General features: G+C 33.3%; 1 protein-coding gene across 1 annotated transcript; it reads left to right on the forward strand.

The window, feature by feature from the left end:
- The first annotated feature begins 217 nt into the window (after nucleotides 1-217).
- On the forward strand, nucleotides 218-9487 carry LOC145242227 (uncharacterized). The gene is made up of 2 exons (XM_080105224.1): nucleotides 218-457; nucleotides 6493-9487. Exon 2 carries the CDS (start codon nucleotides 7446-7448, stop codon nucleotides 8562-8564), a length of 1119 nt encoding a protein of 372 aa, XP_079961350.1. The 5' UTR covers nucleotides 218-457; nucleotides 6493-7445; the 3' UTR covers nucleotides 8565-9487.
- The last annotated feature ends 1324 nt before the right edge of the window (nucleotides 9488-10811 follow it).

Here is a 10811-nt window from a genome sequence, read left to right on the forward strand (position 1 = left end):
AACTAAGTATATATATATTCAGAATTTAAAACAATCTAAATGCCCACACTGTTTTAAATAAGAATCTATTAAAATCTCACAAGGTTGAACTAAGCCCGAATTTTCAAATGCAATCGTCTTAAAAAGTAGAATTTTATGAGGGAGGGGCGTGATTAAGTTGAATCGAGCCGGCATTTTGAAGTGGCGGGTTTGTTTCGACCTCGCATGCATCACATTTCCTCGCGAATTATCTCCCTTCGTTTACTGTGTCTGAAGGACACTGCCTCTCCAGACTTGGCTTCTCTAACTCCAGGTTATAAACAGAATTTCCGGGGGCCAACTTGAAGTCAAATAAACCTTTTATTTATTATTTTCTCTCCTTTGTAATATCTACGTACCCATAGTATACAAAAGCCCAACTTTTTAAAATCTTATCATCAACAAACAACGATGCGTCATCCACGGTAAATATGTTGAAGTAAGTAGTATATATTTTTACTTCAATATATTACACGAATGCAGCCGAAGTTTAATTCAGATTTCTTTTTCTGGACTTCGTTTTTTTTTAATTTATTTTTATTTATTTATTTATTTGTGGGGTGGGTACCATTGGCAGTATTTTATAAAGTTCGCCTAAAAAAAAAAAAAATAAATAAATAAAATAAGCTTTTAGTGATAAATTTGTTTAAAAAGGTTTTATTTATTGCTAACATGCGTTGCCCGGGAATTAGTGATAAATTTCCATATATTCATCACCAAAGAATGCCTAATCATACAAAATAAATATCACAACTTCGTTCCTAGTAATATTTTACCAAAAATATCTTGTTTAATCTTGTTATAGGGCATTGTTTTTAATTGCATCCCAGCAGCGGACAGACAGAAAGCACCACAATTCAAATTATTAAATTGTATGGCTACGCCTTTTCTTTTTTAATTAAAAAAAAAAATGTATTTTCTTGCTTGTAATTTTCAAACTACATTTGTTTTTATTATTATTATTATTATTATTATTATTTATATTTGGTTCATTTTTAGAGTAGTGGCGCACTGGCGCATTTGAGAAATATTGTTTATTGTTTGTGTTAAGGAAGACAAATCACCCCCCCCCTAATGTAATCGATAACGTATAAAGTTTCGTTCCAACCGAAAATTACTTTCAAATTCTCAGATGAATGGTTTCAAAGACACGCAGTAATAGTCGTGAGTGTGTATGTATATATATATATATATATATATATATATATATATATATATATATATATATCATCCACATACAGTACTGTTTCGTTGTTTCACAGCTCATCAGTAAGATGATTTTGAAAACGTCTAAATTGACGTCTATAAAGTAATTTCGGTATTATTAGAGATTAACGATAACATCTCCCGTTAAATCCCATCTTTAAAAACATAAGATTCTCCCTTTTTAAGGCGATTACTTACGAACACATTGAAAAACGTGTCAGAAAGATGAAACAATTTTAGAATTTAAAATGGGGGATCAACATCGTAAAATAATCCTCCACTTTACATTCCTATTCCAATACCTCTAGCCTTTTAAAGACAATTTACCAAACTTTTGTACCACTAACCCTAAGTTCGAATGGCAAAATTGTAAAATCACACAAAAGTAACCCCCCTTCTATGTCTCACAATAAAAAAAAAAGTTAAAAGCCTAAAACGCCGAAATATGTCAGAAATAGGTAGTAGAAACTTATTTTACGTGTAATTTATATCCGAAACTGATCCCCTATTCTAAATTCTAATGTATATATATATATTTTTCATTCTGCAAATTTTTTTCAGGTTCACACGGAATCGCCTAAATAGAATCTCATATGAGTTGAGGAATTTAACTGTATGTTAATTTACAGTTTTACTTTTTTAAAAAATAAAAATATATTTTATTTTGATAAGCATTTAAAAACTAATTGAAAATATAAACCCATTAAAATAAACAAAAGCGCCATGAAACAGCCGACCAAACAAACAAATGATGTCGTCCTTTGTTCTTTACGTCGTTGACGACGAAATAATTAATTTTTCATAAAGAAAAAAAAATATGTTTTTGAAAAGTAAATAATAAATACAAAAAGAAAACAAAATAATTTGATTTATCTCCCCTTCTTCGTTTTTTGTTTTTTTACCTCGCCTCATATTTCGGTGTGTGCTAGATTTTGATCAACAACAATGAACATTACGTATTAGTTGTGCCATTCAGATTACTCTTCTCATATAGGTGGTTATATTGACAACTGATTCAGCAAATGTAACCTCCAACATTCAGGTGCATTTTTTTCAAACTTGGAAATTTCAATATTGGACTCTGAAACTCCCATTTTCGTCACATACACTCACTCACTTTTCCTCTCTTAATAGACAAAGATAATAAACTAACTACAAAACGCAGATTGGAATTGTCCATTACAAACAATAGGGAATATCACCATAAATATTAATACTATTTAACCCATAATGGGGGGGGGGGCATAGCAAACAGAAAGACTAATTTTAATTAAAAAAAAAAAATTAACCGGCTTTTTAAACAAGCTAATCTGAGTTTAATGGATGGCCCAATGGGTCATACCTTATATATATATATATATATATATATATACTAGCTTGGGTGCCCAGCGTTGCCCGGGTGTTTGAAGGTGTGTGTTGAGCCAAAAAAAAAAAAAAGTGGTAGTAGGAAGGCAGACTCGAACCCGTACTGCAAAGGAGGAAAAGGAGATGGAAAAAAAAGTGACATAGGTTTAAATTAAGGCTAGTCAATCGAAAAGAGGGGATAACTTTCGAAAATATTGGCAAAAAGCGACCCCTCCCTGTAGAAAAGTGCCAGGTTGAGGGTGAAGGAATTAATTTTTTGGGCCAATTTTTTTTATATGTGTCAAAACGATACCAGTCTCGTGAAAATCCGTCACCTCTGTCGAAAGTTTTAGGCATACATACATACATACACATATTTAAACAGACAGGTGAGATTTATATTATAGATATATAGTAAGTTTTAAAAATATATGTGACAATTAAGCTATACAGAACATTCCGTGTTTCATCCTCATGAGCACTCGTTAGCTTGATAAATCCTCATGAGTATGAAATGCGGAAAATTCCATGTAGCTTAATTGCCATATGTATTTTCAAAACTTACTACCTAGCTCTACTTACATTTCAAACATTGTCAAAGTAAATATGGGAAATATTTACGTAAAATTATATGTAGGTACATGAAATAACTTTTAGGGCCCTGAAACATGCATGTCCGTAGATTACCGTTTAAAAAAATAATAAAATAAATAAATAAAATAAGATGTATATATATTTCCCCCAAAACCTCTGGCTCTGATGGCGGGGATACTAAAACTTGCTGCTGTTTTCAAATGATCTGAAATAACAAGGGAGACTTGATTCCAAATATTTCTCATGTGTTATATCTCCTCTCTTTTAGAAATAGAGTACAATTATGAATATCTCCAGTATCAAATAATCCTTATACACTGTGAATTTTACTTTATGTATGAAAACCAAAGAGAGGAGATATAACATAATAGAAATATTTGGAATCAAGTCTCCTCTTGTTGTTTCAGATCATTTGAAACCATAGCAGCAAGTTTTAGTTTCCTCTCAATCAGAGTCAGAGGTTTTAGGGAAATATCAGATATTTTGTAATTCATATGCAAAACTAGGAAAACAAATGACTATGATTGAAACATTTTATGGCTGTAAGAAAGTGTCAAAAATAAGCTTTGGATGATGGATGATCTCCCTAACGTGCAACCTTAAGGGTAAATGTCACATAGCCCACTACACAATTCAGGTCATTAACTTTCCAACGAGCATTCATTTGTTAAATTCTGATCAATAGTTGCTGAGATTTTGAACTTATAAAATTGGCAAAAATGTGGTATAAGATATATATGTAAGAACTTTAAACCATGCCACACATTAGACATGGTAAAATATTTTTCTCCTGTAAAATTTTTTAAAAGTTCTTAAACGCTTTTTAATTTTCAAAATTTTTTCCTGCCTAATGAGATCACTAATAATGTAAACGGTCTGCACATTGTAGCAAGATATAACTATATATGCATAAAGAAAATTAAAAATTATATATATGTATATATCTATACTGGTAGTCAAATTGAATATTGAAATGCTCATATCTTTGATTCTATGGGACATAACTACATGAAAAATTGCAGGCTTTTTGAAGATTATAATACTAAGCTATAGTTAAAATTCTATGACAATTGTTAAAAAGAACCTATATTTTCAAACCAATAAAATGTGCCCAAATTTGCCTACATTTGTCTATATAGTGTCCTACAGGCCAGCTTCAGTTTTGTTGCTTTGGTTGTCTCCATTATGGTCTTTTTCCAGGCCACTAATATATATATATATATATATATATATATATATATATATATATATTTGTAGTCATCCACATACAGTATTGTTTCGTTGTATCACAACTCATCAGTGCGGCTAGACTAGCACCTCTCCCAAGCCGAGAATTGAACCTAGAACCATCGCGCTGACAGTCAGCAGTTCTACCCAACGACTCACGGGAGCCGTGCTCGTAAATAGCCTCAACAAATGTCCATTTTAAACAAACATTCGTCCACCACTTTTACAGTGCTCAAACAGCTTGTTTACAAACAGTGAGCCTCGCATTTTTCAACCAATTAAGTAGTGGGTGAGATTATTTATGACAGTGCACTCTCCAAAGAAGGGGGGGGGCTTAAAATATATTTGTAGTCATCCACAATATATATAATATTCAATAGAGAATTGGCTCTGTAATAATATATACGAAATCTGCATGAATTAAAATATATTTAAATATATTTTACGACTGGGCAAGGTTGGGTGCCCCTGTTAATTACTACATAAATACATTATTTTCTTTGAGCCAAACCCATCTGACAGAAAGATTTGTTTTATTAGCGATTAAGTTAGGTAGTGTGGATTTTAACAAAGATCACTCTAAGTACATGATGATAACCCAGATCCGTAGAATCTATCTATCTATCTATGTGTGTATATATACATATACACACACACACATTTTGCAAACCTCTTCCCTCTGATGAGAAGAAGTGCATTCTTCGAAACTCAATGGAATAAGGGGTTTCCTTGTTTTATTTGTACTCCTTGTCGAATAATTAAAATTTTGAATACCTTCCTTAAAGGTTTAAAAGGTTTTTTGAAAAAAAATTTTTCAATATCAAGATTTATATATATATATATATATATATATATATATATATCTGAGCATTTCTTAATTAGTATAGCAGGGATGAGATCTGGCCCACATGCGTTGGAAGTGTCTAAGTTTTTTTATGATATCGAGGACATGTGAAGGGGTGATTTTTACATCATCTAGTGTGGCTTCAGTCCGCATAGGAAAATTTGGGAGGGAGTTGTTGGCTCTAACATGGAGTTGGAAGCAGATCGCCGGGCAAGCAGTTCTGCCTTCTCGGTTGCCGTGCATCTGACCTGGTTGTTGCTCAGTGGAGGAATTACTGATTACTCTTTATTCGCTACACTATTTTAGATTTTCCAGAAATCACGAGTTGCTATCTTTTGCGATTCTATGTGTTCCCTAATTATTTCAGCATGCTTTCTTTTGGCTGTCGCTATTTCTCTCTACCTTGCTGCATGACGCAGCAAGTGGATCAGAGGACCTGGGTAACAACCATCAAGAAGTTCTCTGCATGACCTTCATATACGTGCTGTGAAGATTTGGGAAGTAGTGCAGGTATGGGAAAGAAGCCAGGTTAACACTATTGCATGATAGCCCCAATTCAATCTTGATAGACAATGGATGCTCCCCGTAATGGTGGCTGCAAGTGTAATTGTTGTGAAGCAAGGCTTGTGCAATTCCAACCACACCTTTCTTGAGTTGACACTGGTTTATTCCAATGGCATTGAGAAATTTATAATAACTAGAAACAATACTGAGATAAATGGAGCGCAAATACAGCATCTGGTATTCCACAATGGTCACCCATTTTAGTACTTGCCAGGCTCAACAGTAACATCTCCGATGTGAAAACATTTTTTTCTCTTAGTTTTTGCAGAGTGTGGTTCCAGGCTTAAAAAATCACGATGATATAAGCCTTGTTTTTTTTGGGTTTTTTTTTTTAAACCATTTATTCTAACAATGTACTAAATGCATGAAAATTATAAAAATAAAACATAATTGACGTTTCTGAATTTTTGAGATGAGGATTGGTTATTCATATTATTTGGATTCATCGGACTACTGTTCTCATCTTGAGTATGATTTTTGAAATTCCGTCCATATTCCCAAGCTTAACAGAAACATTCTAGAGTTCAACAAGATACACCTGAAGAAAGTCAGAGGTTACATCGGCCGAAACGTGAAAATAACACTCAAGATAGTAGTCTGATGAGTTCAAATAATATGAATAAAACCTAATTGTTTTAATTGGAACCTCAGTTATATGTATATAAATATTCTAATTTTATTATATTTATTTTCAGGTTTAAATGGAATGGACAACAGAAAACTTGCACAACTAAATATCTTGGAGTTTTTTCATCAAACATGGTTTAGCTACCAATATTTTCATGGATAACATTTATATGGATAAAATACCAAGAAATACACTTATTTTTAACTGAAATATTTTTCATGAGTTATTGAATGTTTTTCATATGGCATTTAAAAAATAAGAAAAAAGTGAGTTTTAAGAATGTATTTTCAATCTTGATGTTTTGAGCTTCATTTCAACATGGAAAAATTTTATCAACCCAAAACATAATTCTTAATTATTTATTTAAGAATTTAATTACAATATATTGATAATTCACCTTTCACTCAAGACACTGGATGGATAATTCCTGAGAGACTCCTCGGACATTTCAACACCAAGTCATGGCATCCTGTAATGTATTTCCTTCAGTGTATTTCTATGTGATGTAGAAATTATCATTTGTTTTTATTTTCATTATTGATCAATTGTTTATATATATATATATATATATATATATAAAGAAAAGTTCTTGGGTGATTTTAAAACAAGTTTCTGAGCAATTTCTGTGGAAAATAAGCAAAAAATAAGTATTCATTGAAAAACTCGAGAACAGTCAAATTTTTGGGGATTATTTTTTTTTTTTTATATAACAAATTCCTCATTAACAATGAATCTCACGATTGCAAAAACAACTCCAACAAAACATCTGATGCCAGTGTATCTCTACATGAGGTAGAGATTATTATTTGTTTTTTTTATTTTTTATTATTCATTGATTGTTTTTATATATAAAGATATATATACTAAAACAAAATCAATTCTTGGACGATTTTAAAAACAAATTTTGTGAAAATAAGCTAAAAATAAGTATTTGTGGCAAATCTCTGGAACAGTCATTTACTTTTTTAACTAATTTTTTAAAAAAATTGTTTTTCTAGTATAACAAGCTCCTGATTAATCATGAATCTCACGATTGCCAAAACAACTCCACTGAAATGTCTGGTGCCAACCACTATTATACCGAAGGAGTCTAAGTCCGAAACGAAAGTCCCCAAAGTCTTCACTTGTGAAATGTGTGCTCTAACGTTCTCTTCCATCGTTAACTTGAACCAGCACATGAAAAGCCATGGCAATAACCGACCCCTTCAGTGCCCAGTCTGCGCTTGCGGATTTTCGGTTCTAAGCAATTTAAAGAGGCATATGCTAACGCATAGCGGAGAAAAGCCTTTTCACTGCGAGGTGTGCGGTACCAATTTTTCGCGGGCGTCACACCTTCAGGAGCACACCCGGATACACACTGGCGAGAAGCCATTCCGATGCCAATATTGTGACGCCGTCTTCTCGCACTCCAAGAGTCTCCGCGGCCACATGAGGAACCACACAGGAGACAAACCATTTCTCTGCGAGATTTGTGGTGCTAGTTTCCCGTTCCAGGCAAGCCTTAAAAACCACATGCGGACCCACAGCGATGACAAGCCATTCCACTGCAGCATATGCACCTCAAAGTTTTCTTACAAGTCAAGCCTGATCAAACACATGAAAAAACACACTGGTGAGCGTCCGTTTAACTGTGAGTATTGCAACGCAAACTTTGCAAACCGATCAAATCTGAAGGAACATCTACGGATTCATACGGGTGAGAATCCATATCATTGTGAGCTGTGCGGGGCCGGCTTCACGTGCAGTTCGAACTTGAAAGTGCATGTCCGACGTCATACGGGGGAGAAACCATTCCGTTGCGACATCTGCGACTCGGCCTTCATCAGCCGGTCGCATCTCAAGCGCCACCTACGGCTGCACACGGAAGAGAAGACGTTCCACTGCGATGCCTGCAGCGCCAGTTTCTACAACAACTCGAACCTGAAAGTGCACCAACGGATACATACAGGCGAAAAGCCGTTCCGATGCGATTTCTGTGGGTTGCTCTTCGCACGCAACTCGAATCTTCGAGTGCATCGACGGAGACACACCGGTGAAAAGCCCTTTAGCTGTTGGGTTTGTGGATCAGCTTTTACTGACAGTTCACAGCTCAAGCGCCATATGGTGACTCATGCTGCACTATATGCAATGGCCCCATAGTTTTTTTTTATGCCCCCTCCTCTTCACAACTCCCTAACCCGGTCCTATTGATAGTCTGCAGCTCAAGTGCACCATGGTGACTCGTGCTGCATTATATGCAATGGCCCCATAGTTTTTTTTTCTTATACCCCCCCCCCCTCCATGACTTCCTCAACCTGGTTCTATTGATAGTCCGCAGTTCAAGTGCAACGTAATGACTCATGCTGCACTATATGCAATGGCCTCATAGTCTTCTTTTTTTCGCATCCACAACTTTCCCTAGCCTCATCCTATTTATTTTGATTTGCAGAGAGAGAAAATGTGATAACTATTTTATATGATCTGATATTGGCTTGAAATTTTGATCGCTGTGATATTTGAAAATCTGTGCCGCCATTCCTATTTGAACACACTTCATATTCACTGCGGGAAAAAAAAAGATGATTAATTTTATATTTATTGTTTTGGAGAGAAAATCATTTATTTGTGGATTTATTGTATCGGAAAAATAAAATAGAAAATCACAAAACAGGACAAAATCACATCGAAAACATCAGAAGACGAATTGGACTATCATCTTGTTTGATTTTGAAAAAAAAATTTCTGTTGATCAAAAAAGTTATGTTTTATTTGGATTATTTTGATTACAAGTTTTCATTCGAGTTAACTTCCTATCTTCTTAAGTTGCATCTCGTCAAACTCTGTAATCTGCACTTAATTTCAAACAAAATCTTTATTTAATTCACGGATTGCTTGTTCTTGTTCAGTCAGCCATGACTGGGTAGAAATCTTAAGTAATTCATAAATGTTTTCTTAGTATCTGAATAAGCTGAGGATTGAGCCTTAAAACTTCACTTAGAGTTTATTATTATTTAGCACTTTTATCCGTTGTCTGCCCATGCCTTGTCTGGAGTGATTGCTATTAAAGAAAATGAAGAAAAGTAGATTCTTTTAATTTTAATTTCTTTTTAATACCCTTAAGCTTAAGCATTTAATTGCATACATTTAGTAGAATTAAAATCATGTAAAGGATTTTTGCATCAAAATTAGAATAAGGATTTTAGACATAAGGTTGTGTGTATGTATATATATATAATCTCTGTATATAGTTGAATTCTCTTTTGTAATTGTAGACATGTTAGAATCAGGTTATGCAAGTGCTAAGTCTGTGATGGGTTAAATTTGTTTTTTTTCCAGGAATTTAAACTGCATTTTTTTATTTTTATTTTTACATTTTTTTTACTCAAAGCTTCTTTAGACTAATATATATATATATATATATATATATATATACTTATCTGATGAGAAGCATTAGGTTTGAAATACCTAGGTATAAAGAACATTTATAACCAACCCCTATTCATGTATTCCCCTTATTGAATTGATGATTACTAAATCCATACACATTAGTATACACTTAATTTTTCTGTATATATATATATATATATATATATATATATATATATACATGGACTGACCAAACAAAAACAATTAACCCTCATGGATTAAATAAAGGATTCAGTTTGAAATTCCATTCACATATAAAGATTTTTGGCAAGACACATCTGAAGAAGGTCAGAGGTTGCATCGCTTGAAACATGAGAAGAATATCTAAAATGAGTGCAATAGTCTGAATAATTCAAATAACACAAATTATTTCAAACGAGACCCTCCATTTAATCAATGGAGGGTAGCTTGCTCTTGTTTCATCAGCCATGCCTGGGCAGAAGTAATCTGTAATTGTATTCTTAGTATCACCCATACTGAGGATTAAACTTTCGACCTCCAGACAACTGTCACTTAGAGCTGATTATTACTTCATACTTTTAGCCATTGCACCTTACAGACAATTCTAGTATGGACTTTAAGAGCTTTAAACCTATTATTTTTTTAAAATATTTAGTCCTGCTATTTAATACGCTCTCTCCCTCACACACACATGTATATATAAGGTATTGGTACAGTTTGTGATTCATGCTAAAATCAACTTTTCGTCTTCATCTTTTGGCTGCTTAAAAGACAAAGCAATTAGCCAAGAAGATTGGAAAATAGCCGGCAACAATTTTCAACCATGCATTAAGTAAATTGTAAAATTCTTCTGCATTTAATGTCAACAAAAATTGGCCAAATTTTGTAAAATTAAAAGAAGTTTCTCAGAAACTCTAATGAAAATGTAAAAAATACTGTTGTTTTTTTTTTTCACCTAACCATAAACTTTAACCCTAAAAAATGTAAAAAAAAAAAAAAAAAAAAAAAATGAACTGATTT

This window comes from Euprymna scolopes, chromosome 21, assembly GCF_053919585.1.
Source record: "Euprymna scolopes isolate OS-2025 chromosome 21, ASM5391958v1, whole genome shotgun sequence".
In the NCBI taxonomy this organism is placed as follows: Eukaryota; Metazoa; Mollusca; class Cephalopoda; order Sepiida; family Sepiolidae; genus Euprymna; species Euprymna scolopes.